At 43.1% G+C, this 25,387-nt stretch overlaps 2 protein-coding genes and 1 long non-coding RNA gene across 8 annotated transcripts in view; 1 reads left to right on the top strand and 2 right to left on the bottom strand.

Moving 5' to 3' along the window:
• The window catches only part of mob2a (MOB kinase activator 2a), a 65,158-nt gene extending 61,128 nt beyond the window's left edge, over window positions 1-4,030 (bottom strand). Inside the window, exon 1 of the mRNA XM_067589259.1 lies at window positions 3,510-4,030. Within this exon, the coding sequence (XP_067445360.1) occupies window positions 3,510-3,526 (17 nt within the window). The 5' untranslated portion in view covers window positions 3,527-4,030. The remainder of the gene's footprint in view (window positions 1-3,509) is intronic.
• Window positions 1,245-14,724, top strand: LOC137182789 (uncharacterized). 3 transcript variants are annotated; one of them, XR_010928376.1, is made up of 5 exons: window positions 1,245-2,985; window positions 7,390-7,603; window positions 9,855-10,409; window positions 12,763-12,936; window positions 14,562-14,724. It is a non-coding gene; the product is annotated as an uncharacterized lncRNA (long non-coding RNA). The 3 variants fall into 3 exon arrangements; XR_010928375.1 differs by lacking the exons at window positions 12,763-12,936; window positions 14,562-14,724 and having other exon boundaries at window positions 1,245-2,759; window positions 2,843-2,985; window positions 9,855-11,992; XR_010928374.1 differs by lacking the exons at window positions 12,763-12,936; window positions 14,562-14,724 and having other exon boundaries at window positions 9,855-11,992.
• Window positions 14,725-18,111: 3,387 nt separating this feature from the next.
• The window catches only part of dusp8a (dual specificity phosphatase 8a), a 46,158-nt gene continuing 38,882 nt past the window's right edge, over window positions 18,112-25,387 (bottom strand). For all 4 annotated transcript variants that reach the window (XM_067589260.1, XM_067589261.1, XM_067589262.1 and 1 more), the window contains 4 exons: window positions 23,209-23,375; window positions 22,910-23,069; window positions 22,397-22,520; window positions 18,112-21,987 (listed from right to left, as the gene is read on the bottom strand). In XM_067589260.1, the coding sequence (XP_067445361.1) occupies window positions 20,736-21,987; window positions 22,397-22,520; window positions 22,910-23,069; window positions 23,209-23,375 (1,703 nt within the window). In that variant the 3' untranslated portion in view covers window positions 18,112-20,735. The remainder of the gene's footprint in view (window positions 21,988-22,396; window positions 22,521-22,909; window positions 23,070-23,208; window positions 23,376-25,387) is intronic.

Consider the following 25,387-nt stretch of genomic DNA (forward strand, 5'->3'; position numbering starts at 1 on the left):
GTCTAACATTTGTTATCCACAAAGTCAAAGGAGATAACAAGCAAGGCCTTCATTATCTGATATCCCTCATACGATTACTTGCATTCCACGAATGATGCAGGATAATGATACACCGTCTGCATACCATTAAGTCACAGGTGATGCAGTGCGAGCTGAGCGTACATTAAGTCTGACTCTCTCTCTCAGATCAGGCAGCCTAAAGCGTGCTCCACTTAGCCGCTTGCTGTAGTTTCCATTCTCTCGCTCTCTTCGTTCAGCATTACCGATCCATCACTCAAAAGCGAGGGGATTAAACATCTGTCAAAGCCTGCCCATTTCTACCCAGCGGGAAAAGACACATTTAGGCGACGCACATCTCCCCCTGTGATTTAACATCCTGTCTGACTCTGGATCCGGACAGATGAGGTCACTCAGCTCTGAAATAATGCAGTCGCTCTCTGTGCAAAATAAATACTCAGCGCACGGACAGACTGCATCTAGTTCGCAAACATATTTTGGCTTATTTTGTGCTTTTAGGCGAGCAGACAGGTGATGCGCTACACCTTCAAGATATGCTGAGCCTCCTTCTGAAACCGCAGAAGAAAAAAAACACATATTCTTGCGCGTTTGTCGCCCACCATAAGCTCCCATATCACCATCTCTATACCTCCTTCCCTCAATCTATGCACCAGTAGTAGGCCGTCATGGTGTTGTCATCTGCTACAGACCTCCATTTGACTCCCTGTGGAGCTTCATCCTTCCTATCAATACTCCTCCCCTTCCCCGCACCTGCTAATTTCTTCTTTTTTTTCCTCCTCCCCCCCATCAACCATTCCATCAAAAGCTTTCATATCCCCCTTCCTCCATCCTTCCTCTCCCATCCATCGGTCAGAAACATGCCGTCTCCCATTTCTCCATCCCTTTGGATCACCCTGCCTTTCCCTCATCAGTCTTCTCCTCTTTCATTCATCACGCTCCTTCCTCCCTTTGTCTCCTCATCTGCACATCTCTCCCCAGATCTGCTGCTTTAACCACTCCATCTTTCTTTTCTTTTTTTCTTCCATCATCCATAGCTCTCTCTTTCTCTCTCTCTCTCTCTTCTCCTCCCACTTCCTCCCTCCATCGGTCCTGGCAGTGGCGTCCTTCACCCTGGGTCTGTATTCAGCGTGATTACACGCTTGGTTAACTCATTCATGGACTCCGCTCTGTCGGTGACGTACGCTGGACGCATGCCTGCTCCCCTCCAATGCATTCAGCTCACATAGACACCTTCCCCGCTTATACACAATACACAACACACTTCCTTAACATGCAGGTAAACACAATCGCGCAAAACGCACACACAAACACACCAGTCTTGGTCAGCGGGGAGAAGAAGTCATGACAGGAATGATGCAGTGTTTGTACATGACTTCACTTGCAACGAATAAAATAATTTAAGTTCATAAATAAGTATGACTCATTTTTCTCTGAGAGCACTTGCAGGTTGATAAAATGACTTATTTAAAGGATGTCACTCTATAAAAAGAGACTCAACAACTCTACTAAAATGGAGAATGTGTCAATATCAACTACATTTATTATCATCCATTATAATCCTGACACAGACAGGCAGCGGCCTTCTCATTTCCTCTTATGTGGTTCTTCGCTTTCCTCATCTTCTCCAACATGGAGACGTAACTGGGTGTTTCTCTTGAATTCCTAAGAGATCACTGAGTAAACCAGTTTAGGTCTGACAGCACCAACTGTTGGGGCAAAACGTAATATATTACTTCATGTGAGTGACTGAGGGGAAAAGGAAGAGGAGGACAAGACCTGTAAATCACATTAACAACTGAGAGGACTGATGCAACTCGAGACAAAATCAATGCAAGAATCAGTTACCAAAAACCAGGAAAACAAATGTCAGAAGTGGCTAAAAACCTGAGAAAAGCACCAAGTGAGTGAACACTTCTACCAAAACTACACAGCTCTCTTTGGTTGCAACTGCATAATGTGTTCAGAAAATTATGCCAGTTTGTGTGAAATAGGTAGTCATAGAAAAGCTGTTTGAAATACCAAAAACAAATTTCTCAGGGTCATTCAAATATACCACGACTGAATGACTGATGGAAAAAATTTGTGTTGAACCAAGCAAGCAGGGAAACTTAATTTTGTTTATGTCTCAAGTTCAGGAGTTATGAGTGAGAATGCAGTAAAAACTGAGCTGATTTTTCTTAACTAAATGTCAAGTTTCATTAAGTCTGTTGAGCATTTTCTCACATATCCTTGTGAACTAGCGCAGACAAAACCTCCTAGGCAGAGGTAATAGTTATGGAGGGACTGAATCCTTATCTTTTTCAGCCAAAATGATACAAAGTGAAGAAACACCCCTGACAGCAGGCCTCCACCCTTCCTCTGCCCCGCAACGTGCTGCAGCCGACCTGATAACCTGTCAGCAAAAAGACCGGCCTCGCAGCACAACACCTTACTATAACAAAGATATTACAAACACACCTTAGAATGACTTCACTGACTGAGTCCTTCCTTTACTTACAAGCAAATATGACTTTATCATTAGTGTGCTTAAGTTTGCATAGCAATTACATAAGTAAATGCAAGATAACACATCTGACTTCTATCGCAGAGGCTTTGACAAGTAGCTCTATCACTTCTGTCCTGAATATGATGATCATGGCCTTGAACCTTGGCTGAAGTCATGCAGAGACAGATGTATCTCACCCAAACTCATGACTAAACAGCATCATCAGCTCCTGGCAGGTGTCACCTGCTCCATCAAGGTACAAAGTACACGCAGCTTGTTTAAACACCTGAAAACACTGTGATCTCGCTTTGATAACAAATGTTTTATTGTGTGCTTTAGGTCAGCAACTCATTGCAATGGACCATCGTCTGCGTGATGTTTTATTTATTCATCCTCCTCCAAGGTGTCTGACTAACAAGCATGAGAGCTATTTTCTCCATCAATGAGCTCGTTGACACCGGAACCTCTGTTTTTTTCCAGAGGTAAGTTAGCACACATTTGGGGAGTTAGCACGGCTGCTAACGTTAGTTCATGTAAAAAGCAACCAGCGAAGGCGCACCTTGCGCAGGAAATAAACTAAAACCGGGCATAGCCGCGTTAGCACGACTGACAGGCTGCTAACGTTAGCTGTGTTAATCATTCCTATAAATAATATCTCTGGAGAGGCAAACTGGCCTCTACAGAGATCTAATCTGGGCGCTGGCATTGCTGGCTAGTTAGCTGCAGGCCACACAGATGCCCAGAAACACCGCCTGGCCCGGGGCAACATTAGGTCGGTTTACCGCTGCCAGCTTCTGCTACCAAGCTAGCCCCGCAGAGCTAGGCTAAGCTAGGCAACATGCTACCCGCTTGTACAGCTACATTAATGTGTTGAAGTGGAAATGAAACAGTATTCACCGCCACAGTGCACCTGTGTAAGGCCGGCTGTGCTGCTGTCAGACACTGTGCGGTGGTTTAAAGACTGCGCAGTCGAGCCGTCACAGGAGAGTTAGCTGTCTGTACTCACCCCATCAACCAGTCCATGGTGCTTGTTTGGAGCTAGCTGTGCTAACGTTAGCTGGCAGGGGATAAATCCACCAGGAGCCGGAGACGACCCCCACCCCCCCCTAGTTTATCCAGCTACCACCCTCTCTGCCCTGGCTGCCTGGTCCCCCGTCGCTCTCCCCGGCCGGGGCCCGCGTCTCTCCACGCAGACGCCGCTTCAACTTTGAGCGATTGTCCTTGTTTTGATCCTCAGTCTGCTCGGATCATGAAGTGTGGCAGCAAACACAGGCGGATGGATCAGTGTGTGTGTAGCGGGCAGCACTGAGTGACTTTGAGCACGGAGGCGAGCAGAGCAGAGGAGAGCTGGGCAAGCGGCGCGGGTCCGCCTGGAGTCGCGCCGTCCGGTGAGGCTTGTGAGTGTTTGGGATGCCGCTGGTCAACCCGGTAACCTCTGTCATGAAGCCTTGTATGGCTGCCGTGCTAGCTGACAGCCTGAACCCCCACTGGAGCTGCTGCTGCTGCTTTCTGAGCGAGTCTAAAATCGGAGTCCGGAAGTAAACAGACCCGACCCACTCTGTCTCTCCTGTGCGTAAAATGCGCTGCACGCAGGGCTGCATGAACATGGATGCAATGGGATATGTAGTTAGCAAGCGTTAAAAAAGGATGACATCAGTTCATTTTGAAAGACATCCACTGTTCAATCGAGTTTGATTACAGCACATTAGTTACAACACTTGTCATCTTATTCTAGGGCCCTGAAGGAATCCAAAGATAAATCTGAGGGGTCACCAAACGATTGAAGGGATAAAGAAACATATGCTGGAGAAAAATATATACTTTTTGTTCAATCTCCTAAAAGTTTTGGTTTTTATTTTTGTGAAATCCTGAGCATGGTGGCAATGCTGTAGCATCCAAGGATTTCATAAGGATGTAAACCAAAACTTTGGCATATGTTTTTCTTTATTCCTTCAATCTGGATACTTTCACCCCTTCAGACCTCTAAAAATCCTTACAGTGAAATAGATCTGAGTGGGGAAAATAACCTCTTACACCTCAAGGCCACACCCAGATAAGCTCATCAAAATCTTTAAATTTCAGTTTATATTGTGCTCATGTGATGCATGTTCTTAAATTAAGTTGTATTTAGTTCACTCATTGAGATAAACTAACTAGCATGCAGAAACCTTTTGAGGCAGATTCCAGCTATGGTTCTCTGTGGGCTCTGCTGGTATATAATGAAGCTGTCATATGTAGTCTGGTATGTGTCACTCTACTTGATGGGAACTTGGAGATGACAGAGGGTGATTGGTGGAGGTCAAAAGGAGCTTTTTTGGCCGCGAGCCCACCAGTTAATCTGTCTGTGTCTTTTCCTTTAGTGAGCCTCCTGTAGTTTTCACCATTATAAAGTATAAAGTAGAAATAACCTTTCAAACAAGGCCCAGAGAAATACCTTCGGAGGCCGTATTTCTCAGTTGGAGGCTGTCCATGTGCACTGACCTCTCACTGTGACCCTGTGCAGGCAGCAGGGCGGTTACAGTAATGAATAACGTGTCACTGGCTAGATCATTATATAGGCCTACTATCAGCTACTGTTCTGCTTGTTCTCAGAAACCGGCGGTCCTCAGACAGAAAAGAAATTGTGTTTTATGTCTAGTGATTAGTTATATAACATGCACTTCACCCACTGATGACCTGCCCGCCATTCTACACTTCATTCAGACACTCAGCTAGTACAGATATCTCTGTACAGTCACATTGTAAACTGGAAATGTTTTTGACTGTTAGAATTTTTCACTATTTTCTGACAAACGATCTATCTAAAAAAAATAAAATGACAGATGAACTGATAATGAAAATAATTGTTAATTGCAGCCCTACAAAGAAATCTTTACACAGGATACATAGAAGAAGAAGATATGTTCAACTTAAATAAAATACTAAAACTGCTTTAGCCACCATGCAGGACACTCAGAGACCCTTTATCATGTATCTTTTTTCAGTTTTCCAGTTCTATTTTGGTACAGGAATATATGTAATCACACACTACTGCCTTAACCTCAACCCTTGTCCATTCAGTCTATACAGCTTTTAATAGCCCTTTCCCTTCTCCCATTCCCTGCTCTCTTTTCACCCATTTTCATCTTTAAGAAAACCATCAATCAGACATATGCGGTTTGCAATGATAGGATCAATATATACTTTGCCCTGCAAAAATGACTGGTCTCCTCTGCTGTCTGGCCCTCTCTAAGAGACCACTAGAGCAAGATGTATAGTCGTCATCAAGTCCTAACACTCCTCTCTTCACCCTCTCCTCCTTCCCTTCCTCTCTCCCATGCTGCACTCTGCATCCTCAGGCTTCTATAAATAACAGTAGCACACAGGCGACAGAGAGGGCATTGAGAATAGGAGCCCTGTTAACAGGAGGCAGAGCCACATGATTGGCTCCTCGACACTCCAGCGCTCTGGTGGCCACCAATCAGCTCAGGGAGGGGCGGAGTTACAGAGATGATTGACAAGAGGCTAGTGTAACGCTCAGATTTGATGTAATGCCATAAAGAGCCACACGGTGGCAGTGTGGGATGATTGTTGTGCAGACACTGGACGCTGCATATTCATTTATTCCCACTATTCAAGGACAAAAGTGAAAGTAAAACACAGACAGAGTCTCTGTTAGAGATGCAGCACAGTTTTTCTGCCCTGATAATGATTACAGTGCCTAAACTTTTGTTTGACACAAGTCTTTTTTCTATTTCAGTTAAAATTCAGTGATTAGGATGATTGTTACATGTGTAAGGTAACCTTATAGTATAATACTGTTATGTATTGTAAATATTTGACAGCGACAGAGAGTACAAAACAATATTTAATGGGTTGGCTCTTTCAAATTATAAAAAAAACATTTTCTTATTGAATATCTGCATTTTTTTAAATGATCACATTTAAACCAGTTATTAACTATCACAGCATTTATCTGCACATTTATAGCTTTACAACTCTGATGTTGCTTTTGACAACATTATTTCTTTTATTTACCTCAAGTAAAATCTAACCATGCAGACAGTTTTGGTTTTATATGTCCAGGTTTGAGATATCTTTTTCCTCCATCTCAATCCAATAGAGATGATGGAATTTTGTTTGTGGGGCTCACATTATATTAAACTTTTAAAACGCCAGCAGCAACATTTCTGAACAGAGTCGATGTCCCAGTTATTGCGGCTAATCCACAGACCTCACTGTCTTTCCTATCGAATAAACAGTCCCTCTGAAAACAATTGACAGCGTGTTTTGTGGATTATCCAGAGCAACTGGGACACTGTTTCAGGAAAAAGATATGTTTTTGTAATTTGGGTCAACCAACATTTTTCATGAATAGGTTTTTGCCGTGTCAAGACGTTTGGACATGTCACAGTAGGAAAAGCACAGGTGTAAATAATAAAATTACTGACGGCTGAATTCCATTTAGCTGCTTCAGTAGCAGGTTCCTGGTATTGTACGTGCTGGCAAACTGTCATGACCTACTGGGATACTTGAATGAAACTGTGTCATGGTTAATGTTAGTAACACCTGTGCTTTATCTACTATCTATCTAAGACAAGTCACAGTGTTTTGCTGTGAAAAGGGCCTTTTGGAATCTCCGATTCATTATATAATAGTAGTATGTCAAGTCTTGGTGCTTTGCTCATAAGCAGCTGGCAGGACTTACTATATATGGGACCTATTACTTTTAGCAGTTACAGTCTCTCTAAGCCCCTCATCAACTCTAATCAACTTTTTGACGCTCCCACATTTTATGACACACTCCTATGACCAAATCCATGACATCACTTCAGCATGACTTCCTGATCAGTCTAGGATGAACTGAGATGAGTCCAGTTAATAACAGTATGTTTACCTCTCACAAGGATATAACCTGCAGTCTGTTGTCAGAGGGGTGGCTGGTGCCAGAGATGTTCTTTGTGGGAAAACGAGCCAGGCTCTGGTCAGGTGCTCGTCTGAGTTAGCCAAGGTCACTTCCTGAAATCCATCCACTCGTCAATAATGAGCCATCCAGGGGTCGATATGTTCCCATTCCACCACATCCCAGCTGGTGCAGAGAAATCTGCGTCAGTTCCCCATGTATGTATTGTTGATTGAACTTGACATTGTAGTTCGTGGTGTTGTTGTAGACTGTGTATTATAAACTATATTATAAACTGTGGACTCCGTACAGAATATAGGGGAATGAGAAAATATTCAACCTCACAGTTTAATCGCAATAATATATCACAATAAATCGTTTTCACAGCAGATTTTGTCTTGTCAAAGCACAGATGTAACTAATAACATGAATGGTGACAATTTGCACACATGCATCATATTGCAGCTGTGAAGCTGAAACACCTAAATGGAACACAACCATCGTTCATGTTACTACGGTAAATCAACATGTCTGCAATGAAAAAGGATTTCCTTGAAGGAACTATATAAACTGGTACTACTAAAAAAGAGATAGTGTTCAGTTTGTACTCTTCTAATTAATTAATTGCAATTAATTACTAGTGTAACCTAGAGAGTCTTTTAGTGAGTCCACAGCAGATCAGCTGAATATGCAAAAGTAACCATACAATTCAACATATACAAAGAGTAATAAGTGAATAATATGAATTAATATTTATTTTGGTTTAAATAAGAAAAATCTCCCTATAATTAGAATTAAATGACATAGTTATTTCTATTGGACGTCCTGGGAAATGATAAGGAAATTATGGACCTGTAAAATACAGTTTTACCAAAAGTTCTGTGACGCAATCTCAATAAAAATGTAACATTTTGAATAACAGAATATGGTATTGTTGCATATTATAGTGGGTTGCATTACACTGTTTGGTTGTTGCTTTTCCTGTATTTTGTCCACCTGCTGTAGCTTCTTGAAGAAGGAGTTCTGATCACAGCAGAGATTCATATCAAAGTTTTAGTTTGTTTTGTTGTTATGATGATGTAGTTTTAAAATATCACTATTACAGTCAATTTTTGCATTGAGGGCACTATGTAGAAAGTGAAAGCATCCACCTTAGAACAGTAGAGAACTTTGTAACCCTTCTTCTTTGTACTGTAGATACAATATTTGCATATAAATGCAGTATGTTCCCACCAGACTCTCAGTCTTTGCAAAGATAATTATGTCTAAGCCACTATCTCTACACATGAGCTTTTGTGTGGAGGGTGACTTATACCCTGCCGAGAAGTTGCGGCATACTAGTCAGTATGACACACACACACATTATTTTAGTTGCTGTATTATCAAGATAAGAAAAAAAAAAACCTGACCACAGCCTTTTTATTTGTCTAAACCTATCTGATTGTTTTGGATCAGAAGGAGAGCAGGCTTGTGAAAACCATACACATGCGCGCGCACACACACACACACACACACACACACACACACACACACACACACACACACACACACACACACACCACATACCTATAGATCAGCTCAGTGCTGCTGGTATCGGCTGCGGCATGACTGATATGATTTATTCATAGCTGGCAGCAGTAACTCAAAAAGCCATTAGGAGGCATTAAAATGGAGACACCACACATTACTCTTGCATGAATAATGAATGTTTAATAGGTGCAATGAAGAGTGTATGAGCAAGAGTGTGTGTGTGTGTGTTTTCATAAATTACACAACAACTAGATGTGACATTTGTTTTGTGGCGCCAAAAGGACGATTTTTTTTATGCACTCATAAAACTACAACCATGTTTATATTGGAGACGTTTGATTCCAAAAATCACTTTATGGGCCTTTTTAAAATATAAAATGCATGAAAGTTCAGGCAAACGACTTCAAATAAAGTTCAAGATCATCAAATTACTTCATTGATATTTAAGTGTGATATTACGATAATAATAAACACACACTTAAATATTATTTTAGGAGTTATTCACAAGCAAGTTTTTCACACATTATGTTTTATGTAATGACATTTGAATGTAAAAATCTCCAACGAGCTCCACACAGGCAGATGTGTGTGTGTGTGTATGTGTGTTAGACATGTTTACTGTAAGCAGTCTGATCTCATCTCTGATGGATTCATTTTCAGTTTCTCAATTATGATCACATAATATAAGGTGATGATAATGGCTGCTTGCATGACTGGGTTTCAGAATGTCGGCACCGCCAAGTCTGTCTGCCTCTGTTTCGATTCACTATATAGTGTGTGTGTGTGTGTGCGTGTGTGTGTGTGTGCGTACGCGTGTTTGTTCTTGCGCTTGTGTCATTGCTGGCTCCACACTGACGGCTGATGTCTCGGTGTATGAGTCAGTCTTAGCCACATTACTCATGTCTGCAGACCTACCTGACTCTAGCACTCTCATCCTAGAGAGAAGAAGAAGAAGAAGAGAGGTGCAGGAAGGAAGGGGATGGATTGGAAACTCCAGATGAATGTTGGAAAGAAGAAAGATGGGAAGCTGTGGGGATAAAGAAGAGAGAAGAGGGGAAGCAAGGAGGAGATGACACACATTTGAGGAAATGAGGAGAAATGAAACCCAGAAGGATTGGTAAACCAAAGACACCGGGAAACGTTTGGGATTTTCAAAAAGTGAAGTAAGAGGAGAGGTGGAACACTTGATGCACAGTCTCGCCTCCGGTGCATCAAACCCCATCTAACTAGGGAGGTCAAAGCATGCTGTTTTAATGCAGTAAATGCTCCATGAACACTGTGATACAGCCCCTTCCCCCCTCTGTGTTTCAAGCAAATCAGACATGAAGTCATTTTCAGCCAGAAGCAACTCAACATAAATAGCTTGCATGTGGCTCTGAGGTCATGGGCAGAGAGAGGAGAAATGATAACAGAGCAGCAGCCACAGACACTGTGTGTCAGCAGCAAGCCGTCTGCTGTGTTTGAAAGATTCAGCCTTTGTTTTAGCAACCTACAGTAAGTCATCATGTCTATGTGCTTGTTAAACCAAGCCTCCACAAACACCAGGCTCAATTATGGATAAGTGTTTACAGTTGAAATATGATCATATTTTGTGTGCATAACTCCTAAAGATTCAAATATGTTTTTTTGTATATAAAACACCATTTAATTTTTTTTTTTGGTAGATAGCCACCAAATTTGCATGTCTTAACGCATATGCCTGGTAATTTACAGATTTTTTGTAGGATTTGATCTTTTCTCTTCTGTGTAAGAACTTTAAATGTGCATTATAGAAACAAGATGCAAACACAACACTTGCGTCAACAATTTTAAATTGATATGATGAACTTGTTAGCAAACTAAGCTAGTTAATTCATTTGTCTTACGTACAAGATTATAAATGATCTGACTTCTTTCTGACTTTTTTCACAGGAAGTGCTTTCAGTCAGTCTGCATCCACTGTTAAACCCCATCCCAGCAACTATTAGAGAACTGAACACGTGGTTTATTTGAGCTCATTTAAAGAAATGGTTAATTAGTATTCAGCTCTGTCAGCAGCACTAAAACTCAATTCAATTGCATCTTACTGTCCTCAGTTTATTCTGTGCTGAACTTCCCTCACTGTCTGCTATCACCTGTCGCTATCTTTCTATCGCCAGTCTGCCCTCATGTACCTGCATGCATGTCTTACTGTGGCTTTGCCTTTATTGTGTTAGACTGATTTATGTATCATACTGTGCATGTTTTTTATGTCTGTGTGTCTGCTTTGGATGTTTCAGTTAGTGTCTAACAATGCAGCACAATGGGGTCTTTTTATTCCATATTTCTATTAACATTAATATCCCTCAATTTATTGTTTTTCATGTCTTGTATTATCCTCTGTGTTGCTTGTTTTTAAATAGTACCTGACAATGTAGTATAAAGGTGTCCTGAATGATGTTTTTTTTATTAACATTAATATTCTCTGCAAGTCTTTGCAGATTCATCACTATGAGGAACACCTTTAACTAACACGTAGTCATTTGATTCATTGCTGATATTAAAATATTGATTATAGCAACTTAAAAGAATTATTAGCTGTATGTTTAACCAAACATAAACAAATCACTTACAAAAAAGTAAAGTTTTAACATTATATATTATTTATATCAAGTCTGAATTAGGGACATTTACAAAGGTAGGCTACATGTTTTAATCAATACACCAGCAATGCGTTTAAATGGCAATCAAATTTGACAATGCAACAATAATTGTTAAAATGTTAATACAAAATGTTGTTGAATTTCGCTTTCATGTTAAGTTTCATTTGGTTTCCATTTAGTATGAAAAGTCCCTTTCATTTTAGGCACTGCACATTGTCAGACGCCCAAATTGACCAGAGAAGCTTTCGAGGAAAATTACAGCAAAGTTTTACCACTGATCCCCTAAAATTGTGTGTAAAAATCTACAGACAAAACTACTGTGAATTTGATTCTCTATTCAAGGTGTCCATGAATTAGAGCTCTACATTACTGATTCAGGCAGGTCATGGTCAATGCCAGTCTCACCAGTAAAATACACATTGTTCAACTATTCTTGATTCATTCATTACCTTAATTTCTAAGGAAATATCTCCTCTCCAGTTGTTTAACCATGACCATCTTGAAGTAAAATCTATTCAGATTCATGTGAGAGTTGTAAACTTTCCAGACGACCTTAAGCACTTAGGCTACAAAGGATAATTGTGCTTAATTGTTCTCAAAACAGTTGGTTCAAAAACTCTGTACTGTTGCAACCTGAGGGGAAACTTTTAAGTGTCAACTGTGGTAGTCCGCTATTCATACTGGCCTTCATCATTCAGAGAGATGAGGCAGTGTCTGACCTTGTGTTAGTGGTGCCACATCCACCTGAAGCACTGTCTTCTTTGGTGGTGGTCTGCTGGGATGTGGTTTTGGAGGTGCAGACGCTGAGATATGGGATATGCACTGCTGTGTGTTTTGTGTGTTGCTGACTACAGTAGCAGGAACAGTGTGTGTGTGTGTGTGTGTGTGTGTGTGTGTGTGTGTGTGTGTGTGTGTGTGTGTGTGTGTTGATGCATTGATGGGGTTTTGACCTGGGCAGAGAGTGCTGATGGAGCTGATGCTGGGAGAGACGGAGTTTGTTCCACCATCAGAAAGACAGAGACAGATGTCAGCACCACCAGCTGCTTTAGTCAGCACTTTGAACATACATACACACACATGCACACACACACACACACACACACACACACACACACACACACACAGTGTCAGAGAAGAGGGGGCACATATTAACACACACATGCACACAGAGGCACGCGAACTGACAGAGAAATCACAGATACACTTTCTCTCTCTCTTTCTCTTAGTTCATTCATTTCGATTCAGTCCTGAAAACAGATGCTGAGTGAAACCTGAGGACTGACGGGCTGATGCACATTCAATCTGCTGCTGGCTTGACTCGTGGAACAAAAGTATCGATCGCCTCTCACCTTCCTGTCAGGGGACGAACCGGAGTTGCCGAGCTTGACTGGGAGCCAGCAGTAGGTGGCAGCAGTCAGTTACACAACACCTGCCTGAAGAATCATAATGACTCTCTGTCTGCTGTCTGTCAGTGCCCTGAACACAAATTAAACCACTCTCATCATCCTAACACACTCCATCACCGTTCTAGATGAAAATTATATTGTCTATACTGTGTCGGTCTGGCTGACCCATTTCTGTGAGCACTTATGTTGTTGTTTATATCAAAGGCTCCAGACATCACAGTGAGCCCCCACACAGCCTTTCTTTGTTTTCCAGTGATTTGCCAGTCTAGACACCCCCTCTAGTCTTTCTGTAATGCTGCAATGTGTAATACACAGGTGGCCATGACAACGCTAACTGCATTAAACTGGATTACCTGAGGCCTGGTGAGGCTCAGAGCCAACCAGGGATTCTTCCTCCCCACAGGCTGTACACACACACACACACACACACACACACACACACACACACACACACACACACTCCTGCCCGCTGCAGAAAATGCACTAATGATCTCCCTGCGTTCATCTATTTAGCTCATTTCACTGTGGCGAGTTGTAATTCATTCTGAAATGAAGACGGGCTCATGAATGTGCTTATGACTGCACGAGGGCAGCAGCAGGAAGAGAATATTGGACACATACTGTATGTTTGTACCAAGGCTCTTGCAGGCCTGGCACTCTGCAGAGGGAACTACCACAGGCTGCCTCTCAGCCCACAGCACTCAACTTTTTTTTTTTTGCCCACTTGCGTGAGAGATGGATAGGGATGAGAGAAAGGTTAAAGAGAGGATATAGACAGGCAGGGAGAAATAGTAGGATGAGCGGGCTTCCAGAGTCAGGGTTATATAAGGACAAGAGTTTTCCATGGAAAAAAAGGGCAAGAAATGCTGTTTGGAGTCAGTCATCCTTGGTGACGCATGGAAAAGTGTGGAATGCTGCGCTGACGCAACTTTCGAGCAGATTGTAATGAGTGTGTGTATGAGATTAAAGTGTGCAAAAGGGAGCAACACAGAAGAGAGCAAAAGAGGAAGAGAGAGTAGGCATGTTCGGTGAAAATATTAAGTGCACTTTGGATGTGTGAGTGTGTGTGTGTGTGAAGGCGCATGTGTGCGAGTGGAAAAGCAGAGAGTGGCGTAGCCTGCTGACGTAACGGTTCCTAACTGTTTCCATATAGAAGGCCTGGGACCAGGCGCCAGGCAGCCCCTCAGCATGGATACGTCTGGTACCCATCAGCCGGTGTGAGAGGGAGGATACACACTCACACACATGCAGTACAAATGCACCAGACTTTCAGTTTAATTTAAATGAGCCTTTCACGAAACACACACAGTTGTTGCCAATAAAAAAACATGACGATCCATGTTCACGCAACCTCGTATACAGTACACATACATGTAAACAGCTCGTATCCACGTAGAAACACAAACATGCAAGCGCACTTAGGAAGGCATTCATAATTCATACATGCCACATTTATATATACACACACACACACACGGACAAGCAGCAAACAGTATTCATTCACATAAAAACCGGTGACAAATTGAAGGAAAACCCCGTAAATGAGAACATTCACACAACTCACTGAATCATTTAATGTGTATGAAAATGATGTGAATCGTTTACTTTGACCTTCACAGTCACCAGATCTCCCCCAGATTGCGCAGTCCAGTACAGAAGTCCCCTCATCGTCAACATCCCCTCATCATAAAAACAACAAATGAGGGGATATCTTTTTAAGGAACGGCGTTCATCTCTCCTGTAGAGTTCAAGTAGAGTTCTACTTTGAAGAGAGGATGACCATATTACGCTCCAATGATTTTAATGTATCAATATGTATTAAATAAATAAAATGTAATATAATAGATTCCTCAGAGCTTAGTGTGCGGTGATCCTCTCCTCTCTTCTCTTCTTTGTCATATTCCCTCATGTAAATGACTCATATGCATGCAGCCAATGAATACACACATGTATCCTGTATCTATACACAAACATTTATTCATTTTGAGCTGACTGTCCAGCTTTGACTTTTTATTCTCTCTCAATACACTGACTGCCAGACCATGATAGGACACATGGTGGACAGAATTCAGTGAGAATTGTGAATGGGTCGCCATCAGTGGGATCTTTTGGCACCCATGCTGGGCAGCCAAATATTATTCAAATCAAGTCTTTATTTTCAATTCTAGTGAAAAGTTGTGTGAATTTCTCAGACTGAAATCAAGGGAAATTTGCATAAAATGATGCACGAGACATCTAGAATGTGTCCATTTGATGAAATGGTGCAGCCACATAAAACAGTCTTGGGTTTAAATATTTAGGATATTTGTGGAAAAAGTGTGAACATCATATATCTTCAGTGAAGAGCTGGAACAAGCTTATACAGAGTATATGACAACTGTATTAGATGAGTTCAACAATCTTAAAGCTGCTAAAGAGGAAATAAAAGGGGTCATCTGTATGTTAAGGGGGGTTAAGAGGCACTCAAGCCAGTTGAGATGTAAGATAAAAGCTAAAAAGAGCAAAAACTGACCGATAAATAACTTCAGAAAGCTATTTCGGGAGGGGGTACAGTACACTGGCAACAGGAAACCTGCATAGAAGTGCAGACTTCAGCACAGCAGAGGAGAGACAGCAGGTTACCCGAGATGCAGATCCATATAATACGAGCTGAGGGCACCTTGAAAAACAAACACACACACACACACACGCACGCACACGCTCAGAGGAAGCATATTGTGAAAGGATTATCTGTTATGATCTGGGTGATAAATACACACGCCAACATGCCAGGAGGGCCGTTCATGTTAGAGAGTGAAAGTGAGAAAGTGGGATTTTTTTATGTATTCCATTACCGTGGTGGTCTTGTCAGGGGGAATTCCCATGATGCCCATGAAATAAAGTCACACACACACACACACACACATACACATACACGGAAAAGCAGTGGGACTCAGCTGGAGATGCTGGTAATGCCATTACCTCTGCCTGTCTCCTATTGGACTCAGTGAAACGCTCATTAACACGGCATTGTGCTCACCAAAAAAAGTCCAAGGGCCATCTGGTTTTGCATGTGTTATGTGTGTGTTGAAAGGATTTGCTCCATCTCCTTTGCTGCTCCTCCTTTCCTTCTCCACTCGCCAGTCCCACAACAACACACTAGTTGTTCTGGAAAGATGGTACTAAACGGTGGAGCTTTGGGAGTGATGCTTTGTTTGGGGGAGACATCGTTTGATTGCACAAGGTGAAATTCCACTATGACATCATGAAACCAAAACTGCCTTTTGTAGTCAAGCCCCCATTGAGGGGATGCGATGAATTGGCCTCCCGCTGGATTTGAACACTGTTTTTTTGTAACACTGTGTACTCTGGGGGCAAATACCTCTCTTTGTCTTTCTCTTTCTCACACACACATACACACACACCCACGCACACACACCACTACCTCATCTCATTCTCTCTTCCCCTGGAGGTAAGCGCTGTTCAAACACATCACATCATTGGCAAACACCGCACCCTCACCAGCCACCCTCCCACTCCTGTGCCCACAGACACAGTCGGATAAGGAAGAGGTGGAGCGAGGGGAAGGGGGGGGGGGGGCGTTCGAAGGCAAACCTGTAGGTGTATGTGTGTGTGTGTGTGTGTGTGTGTGTGTGTTGGGAGTGAGAAGAGGAAGCAGAAGGGATAACGGCAGACAATGAGTCAATCTGAGAGAAGACAGGGAACAACGGAGTGATGTGCCTCAGAGGTGTGGTTTCCCTATTATTAGACACACACATCCATGTTCTTGTCTTGCACGTCGCTCTCTGTTATGAAGTTATGTCTTTACGGTCTGTCTATCTTCTGGATGACTGTCATATGTGTCAGATAACACACATATTCCCTTTGTCAGCTAGTAGTGAGCTAATACTGACAGAAACACTTATATTTATGATTTTGATGATTTGTTTTAAATCTTCTGGATGGTAATTAACAGCCAGCACTGTCTCCTGTTTGTAGGACCTGTTCACTGACCCTTATAACTGAGACAAAAAAGGCATTAAAGCAACTAAGAATGTTGGCTTTATATGGTAGAATAGAGTAACTAAGCACATTTACTCTATTACTTTACAAAAATACAATTTTTGAGGTTTTTGTACTTTTACTTGAGTTTTTTCAGTTTTTTTTTCACATTTCAGTGGGAAATATTATATACCTTTTACCTCACTGCATTTATTTGAAAGTTGGTTACTTTGCAGATTGAGATTTTACATACAAAACATCTGATGAGCTCATAAAATATCACGAACACTATCGCAACACATAAACACATAAAGTAGTGAAATGAGCAACATTGAAATGCTGCAAACATGTCAAATCATTAATAATAATAATGATAAAATTATATAACTATACATATGATATATATGAACAGTTTGTAAGGAACCATTAGATAAGATCAATGCTTGTCTGTTAAATGAAGCCAACAGCTTAACGTTAGCTTAGTGTAAGAAGTGGAAGCAGGGGGAAACGGCTAGCCGAGCTCTGTGGGTTAACCCCCGTAAAACTTTATAACATGTCATTTTTTTTACAAGACACATCATGTTATGATCATCATGTTTATAGGTGCTGGTAGGAGGATTTAGTTTTGCCTTTTAGCTTTAGACAGAGTCATGCTATAGCTTCATATTGAAGCATATTTTGCTGATACAGTTACAATACTTTTGTACCTTAACTACAGTATAATTTTGAAAGCAGGACATTTACTTGTAATAGAGTATTTGTACATTGTGGTATTACTACTTTTACTTATGTTCGGGACCTGAGTATTTCTTCTACTACTGTTTTTTCTAATCAATCAAATTCCAATCCAGTGACATTATATGCAATAGTTTGGTTCATAATAATCTAGGCCTTCTCTCTCTGGAAAGTCATTCAGAATTAATCTCTTCTATTAAATAATTCATCATCCCATCACCATATGGAAGCATGTGGCATTGGCAGTATCTGAGGAAAAGAAAAAAAATCAATGAAGCTGTGTTTTGTGGTCAGAAGTGAAGTGGAGTTTGTTAAACACAAAATCAATATGAAGACTCCATGACTCGGGATGTCGTAATGGTGTTGTACATCTGTTTCACTGGAATTCCCTTCCCAGCCCCCGTTTATCCCTCATGCAAGCACACAAGAAGAAGAAGAAGAAGCAGAGAAGAGTTTGTATTTTGTCATGTCTGTATTTTTGTCTCATTTTCACAAAACATTTACAGGGGAAGGAAAAGCCTTTCAATAGAACCTGAGGTATTTTTGCGTCAAGCAGCCTAAGGTATCAGGATTTTCTTTTAAAAACTCATCTAAATTCATCAATGTTCTTAGATGTGTTGCTATTTACACAACATAATAATAATAATAATAATAATAATAATAATAATAATTCAATAACAACAGATTTAGCAAATGGGACAGCCTGCATCATCTTTGTTACATGTCATAAATAATTCTAACAACATTTCTTAAAAATATATTGAGGAGGGAGAGGAGAGGTTGCTTGAGCCTCGGGGAGGGGGTTGGGGGGGACATAGGAATCTATCTGAACTTACTGTAGCTGCAGCAGCACAAGGTCAAAGGTCAGAGTTCGCCAGAGAGAAAAGCTAATCAAGGGTCAAAGGAAAACAACATTTTACATTATAAATAAATAATCATCTCGCACCAGGAGAGCAACATTTTTCATGTCTGGATATGAAGATCCACTTTTTTTTTCTTTCAATTTTACTATGCCGTTTTTATCAAAGCTTTGGGAAATAAGAAATAAGAGCAATAAAAAGACTGAGAGAGAGAGAAAGCGAGGGTGCTTTACGGACATGCATTGTGCTGATGTACCAGCAGCTGTGTACCCTGTGCCGGGCTTGGCTCACTGAAAGATCCCCTGAGAATGAACAAAAGGGTGTGTGTAGGGCCTATGCTTTACATGTGTGAATATAGGTGTAAGTGCATACAGTGTAGGGTGTGTATGTGTGTGCGTGTTGGTTTCAGCTTTGGTGGGACGCGCTATGATAATGACGAACTGGTGCTGGCTCGGAGAGGACACTCGGTGCGATTCTTTTGAATCTCAAACTTGTGAAAGAGCGTGCGTCTGTTTGCATATAGTTGTTGTTATGCAAGCTCTCATGAAACTGGCAGAAAATGTTTTACTGTAAAAGAATGATTAGAGTGTTCGGCTACTCTGTCTTCTCCTGGACAGGATCGAACAAAACAGTCTCTTTAGTTCATGCTTAAGCCCTCAATTGTGATAAATCCATGAATACACACTGCAGATGAGCCAAAACAGAGATCTGTTCTTAAAGATCTCACTAGCGGGATGTCTGTACCATCCTAACACCAAACAGAGGCTCTGTATTTGTACTGTTAAAACTCAAGACTTGGCTTTTGGAAATATCATGCAGCCAGAGTGTGGATGGTAATTGAACTTGGTTACCAGAAAGCAGAAAAGTGCATTTCAAAGTCATACATCACTCTCCCCAAAGAAGGAACAGCACACATTGCTTGCTTGAATTTGTTGAATGTGTGTATTTGTATGAGTGTGTGTTCATAAATACCATACAGCAAATAATAATAATAATAATAATAATAATAATTCAACAAAAGAAAAAAGAAATAAATCCACAAAACATTATATTATTTCTCATTACCAGAATGAACCAATACAATAAATTAAAACTATAACTGAACAAAAGAGTCCATTAGAAGTCCATTAAAATTGCTATATATATTCATATTGTATATATAGTATTTGTCTTTCTGTTGTCAGCCTTTCGGGTGCATGCTCAGTGGCGACCATAGGTGGAGCAGTGGGAGGGGGCTTGGGGGAGTCAATAAAGGAGCTCAAGGGCCAATAAAGCGAACCCTCTTCACCATCCTGAAACCTCAGTCCCATCGGGTTGTTAACACTGGAAACAAGGGAGCCAAAGTCAGAAAAGACACACTGTGCTTTGGGGGTGGGGGCAGAGGTGTGGAGAGGGGTCGGGGGCGGGGGGGGCACTGCCCGTCTTCAACTCAAAGTCTTTTTATCAACGCGGTGAAAATGCTGACGATCCTTCATTGTTTTTGGATGCAGTACCGCTTATGAAGTCCTTAGTATAGAGAGAGGGAGTCCGTGGGATCTCCCTGCCTTGTGCTGTGGTGATGTGAGGTGATGGTGTCGTTAAGGAGTCTGTTATTGTTGATGATGCAGTTGACACAGAGTCTGAAGCAGGCAGAGCCACTGGGAAAGGGGGCGGACGTAGCCGTGCGAGGTTCTGAGGCTTTTCAGACACTGGGGTGAAGCTTCGGGAGGAAACAGGGGTCTTGGTTCAAATCACGAGCTATACACCCACTGAAGCACACTAACATTTGACCACAGGCAAGCAGTTCGTGTCCGAACTCTGTCAAAATAGGGGTATTCTATATAATAAAGGATGCAACTTGACATTTGCCCTGGGTCATTTCTTTTTATCTGTGACAGAGCTCAGAAAAATGAAGAGTTTCAGTACCTACAGTCACCCCATTTACCTCACCCTCCCCCAGACTTTTCTTCAGATTTGTATGAGAGTTCAGGATGATTATGGTCTGCTAAGCACCACATCTCAGGCTCTGTCTGTCCAGGTGCGAATGCTAGTTCGCCTGCTAACCTTTTCACATTAACTCTCTGCTTTGTATTTTCTCAGTTGGAGTCTTTAACACTGTCTGTGAGGGGAACACAAAAAAACCTCCTCTGCTCCCCCTCATATGTCCTCTTCTTGCACTCCTTCTAAACAGGTCCATTTTTGCCCCCAAGGGACAGCCCTGATCATGTCCATTATCTGTCAGGATACCTCGATTATCTCCATGCTCCCGGAGAAGCTCGACTGCTTCCCAATCTTCCCCAGTTCCTCCCGGGACCGTGTCTCTGAAATGCCCTCCTCGAATTCCATCTGACAGCTGCGCCGCTTGAACTGCTTCTCTGACGAAGGCCCGCTGTTGTTTGCGCTGTTGGACAAGGTCACTGTGGACGACGACGTTGAGTCCCGGTGGTCTCTCTGTGTCTGTGGCGCCGAGGGCTTCTCCTTCTGAGATTTGTCTCGTAACCGCACACCTTCGCTGCACCCAAACGCCACATACGCCGAGCTGCTCCCAAACCTCACCGACGACTGCTCTCCCCCTCCACCCCCTCCTCCCCCTAGCTCCATCTCACCCTCACCGCCCTCCTCTGCCCCGAAGTGCCAGGGGGCATCTGTGGTGGGGGTGACGGGAGTGACAGGAGTGGTGGCCTGGACAGTGTCTCTGTGTTTGGTCCACATGGCCCCAGATCCCACAGTGGGCAGAGAGGGAAGTGACAAGAGCAGGGAGCCCTTTATGTTCTCGTCCAGACTGGGGCTCTTGTGGTCCAGCGACAAGCTGAGGGACTGGGGGGGGTGGTGTGGTTGGGAGTGGACTGGGGAACTGCCACAACTGTGCTTGGGTTTTCTCCTGGGTCTGGAAGAGGAAGAACCAGACCGATGGACTCCTTCACTTCCTCCGAACCCCAAACCTCCGATGCTGCCCCCGCTGCCTGGTGAGGGGAACGGCGAATCAGAGGAGCTGGGACTGTCTAGGACGGGAGACTGGGAGCAGACACCATTAGAGGTGCCTGTTCCTGGGCTGTCAAGTTTGCACAGCTTAGGGACGTCTTCAGAGTGTGTGGGTGCCATGCTGAGGCAGTGGGGACTGTTAGGGGAGTAGACAGACTTAATGTCCAGAGAGAAGGAGCGTTTGAGCCGGTTAGTGTCCATGATCCTCTCTGCGGAGAGGTGCAGGCCGTTGAAGCCTTGCTGGAGGGAGGTGGGTGATGGTAGCTTGGGTTCTGGTGGGATCTGTGGCTCTGCCACAGATGAGTCATAGTTGCTGTGGTGACCATTCATCTCGAAACCTGTGCTGACACCATTAACCTCTGAGTTTTGCTTAGTATTGCCTTCAGAGATCTTATCATCAGAGCTTGAATTTAGAGCTTGGAGTAATTGCAGGCCCTTCTCAAACTCCAGCAGCTGACCCAGGAAGTTGAAGTTGGGGGATATGGACGGTCTTCGGTCCTTTACAAACCTGTGAGGAGGACAAAGGTAAGAAAATATTAGTTACAGGAAATCAGTTTGAGGATCACTCTTGTAAATGGGTTGAGTACCATCTGTGGCCAAGTATAGTAATTTTAACCGTGTCTGAAATCCTAAACTTACTAAGGAACTTTTCTCAAGTCAGAATTACCCTAGATGAACTAGGTGTACGGTGTGAACCGTTTTACTGAAGCACAATACATAATCCTGTGCCAGCGTTGTCAAAAGCACAGCCTTTTGTACACGTTCTCATCCCTGGCAGCCATTTAACAATTTCATTTCTCACGACTGGGGGGGCGGGGATGAGGAAATCGTCTATCATTTCTTTCAACAGTGAGTTGCTTTTTGACTGGGGCTGACACCTTAGCTCAGCTGGTGGTGGGTGGGAGGAGCAAGCGTACCTGTAGGCATCATCTGATGACAAGCCCATTGTCTTCATGATGTATGCAATGGCAATGGTTGCTGAACGTGAGATTCCAGCCAGGCAGTGCACAATGACTCTGCAGTTTGACACCTTAGCTTTGTCTGTTGGGGAGGAAGAAATGCACAAGTATGAATACACAAAACTATACACAAATGCACACAACACCACAGATCCCTGACAGGGTTTGTCTTTAGCACAGAGTCTCTGGAGACAATCAACGCCTACTGAAAGCAAACTGACATTTCCTGGAAGAGTACAGGGGATCATCTGAATGGATGTGTTGTACCTGATGCTATTGTTACCTGCGCTGCACGTGAACGTTCGTTAACTGCAACAATATGCGGATATGTGGGATTGAGTTTCATGGCATTCTTTAACACATAACTGGAGATGAATTCACTTCCTTCAGGGGCTATTGTGCTTTGTACTGCTAATCTTCAACTTCAGTCCAAACACATTATGTCTTGTACTATTATTTTTCCCTGCTTACCAATGAATTCATTAGTTTTGTCCAGCCAGGGAAGCAATTTCTCGCAGTAGTTGTCGTTAACTGGGATGCGCATGAAGTGGCTCTCGCTGATAAAGTCTGGCTTGGGGCAGGTGTTGCTGGCATTCAGCACATAGGTGATACCATTCTGTGCCATCAGATCCTGCAGAGATACAGATAAAAGGAGTTCAAGGTCATTTTTGTTGCCAGGTAACAATAACAAGTCAGTTATCTTTCAGAGAATAATCAACTGAGTGAAACGACATGCTATACGATAACTATACATTATAAACTATACTAACCTTGTTGAGAACATCTTTCTGTGAGCCTAGGTAAAGGTGTGGCAGGATGCGAGTGGGCCCTACATTAGCCACAGGCAAGCAGGGCTGGGACAAGCTCATAGGTAGAGCAGTGGCCGGCTTCCCTTCACACAGGCCGGGGAAACAGGAGGAGAAAGCAGCAAAGCCTCCTGCAGAGAAAGAAGAGAAGGAGAGAACTGGTTAGTTACACTAATGGTTTTCCGCAGAGCAGTCACACAACACACTGGGAACTCTACAAAGACCCTGAAGAAAAAAAAACATTGCACCACCATTAGCAGAGCAAACAGACGCTCTATAGACTTTCAGAGGTGAATATGGGCTACAGTGTCCGCTTAGTGTAACAGGAGCAAAGAAGAGGCTCTCTGTGCTTCTGTGTGTGAGTTAGGTTAACTGCTGGGCGTCCAGGAATGTATGTGTCTGGCCCTTTAAGAGGCAGGCGGCTCCACTTTTGGCATATGTGCATATGTGTGTGTGTGGCTCTGTTTCCTGCATGAGCTCATGTCCTGTAGCAGTGCATTGCGTCAGGCCGGGGGAATGAGAGAGGCCACAGGTGCAGGGCCAGGACAGAGGCCCAGTAACATCCCCCTGACAACCGCACAGCACACACGCCTGCACACACACACACACACACACACACACACACACACACACACACACACACACGCACGGCCATGCATATGCTCACACACACACTCACATATTAACAAGATGATACACTCTGAGAAGATACAATCTGAAGGCATGATCACATAATCTTGCAGGCAACATGTTCTCAATATTCACTCTCACTGCCTATAATTCTCTGTGCAACACACACACACACACACACAAGCACTGCTCGCCCCCATTCCTGCACACGCACACACATACACACACACACACAAACACATACATGCACCACATAAGCACTGCTCGCCCCCATTCCTGCACACACACACACACACACACATACACAAACACCCACACTCATCATTACTCTGCAGTACCGTGGTTGTATAACTACAGGGTAGGGGCCAAAGAAAGGAGGTGGGGGTGAGGTGTGAGGTGTGAAGTGTGTGTGTATGTGTCTGTGTGTGTGGGTAATGACCTCGCTGAGGAGTGTGGAGAAAGGAGGGGAGTGCTTCAAGGAAACCCTGAGCCCCAGAAAGGAGATTAGAACCTAATCTAGGTTCAGCCCTGCCTGACCCAATCTGGGACGTAGCACACACACAAACACACACACACACACACACACACACACACACACACACAAACACACGGTCACAGAGTGAGAGTGAGTGAGACATGACATCACTCTTCTAAAGTAGCACACACAGCACAGTGCAGGGAGGACTTTGCCTTCCGTTGTAACACACACCCAGCTGCACTACTCATGTAGCAACGGCTGGCAAACACACACACACACACACACACACACACACACACACACAGAGCACACAGTGTCAGCAGCACGCACTGTGTACTCAACAAATACAAGATTGAGGATAAAGAAAGAATAATAAGCTGAGAATAAAAAAAAGAAGAAGAAATATCTTGGAGAAATGCAAATTTGGTATTTCAATACTATTTCACAACACCACAGCCTCTGAGGAGTGAGCAGGCTGGATGCATCCTCATGACCCAGTGCTATTCTGGGTGCACTGTCCCTTTAAGAGCAAAGTAAAGAAGGCCTGTCTGTTTCCAGCTATTAATGGCAACCGGCGGAGCAATGACATCAGCGCTCCTCATGGGGGCTGGAGTGGAGGGGAAGGGTAGATGGATAGATGCAGAAAGAGCGATCAGATAACTCTCAGGAAACAGGAGAGAGGGCTTAATGCAAAGGAGGAAAGGCTGCTAGCATGACTCTATGATCTAACCTTTTTGGCCTCTATAGTGTAGACTAAACAGACATTTGTAGTTCACAATTTGGCCTTAAACTGTGCTGGCACTGCACAGTTTCCCCTTGAGCCTCTTTCTAGTGATCCTATGGGTGGTGCTACTGCATCGGTAATTGATAAAACAGAGGGAGGAAGGGTAGTTCTTTGAAGGGTTTCTTCCTGGTTTCTCTGTTCCCAAGCTGCTGCTGGTGTGGAGTGCACACACACACTCACGCACACATGTTAAGAAAATAAATAGTGCTACATATAGCTACCGCCACAGGCATATACAGTATCTGTGTGAG

Source organism: Thunnus thynnus, chromosome 5 (genome assembly GCF_963924715.1).
Source record: "Thunnus thynnus chromosome 5, fThuThy2.1, whole genome shotgun sequence".
NCBI classification, from domain to species: domain Eukaryota; kingdom Metazoa; phylum Chordata; class Actinopteri; order Scombriformes; family Scombridae; genus Thunnus; species Thunnus thynnus.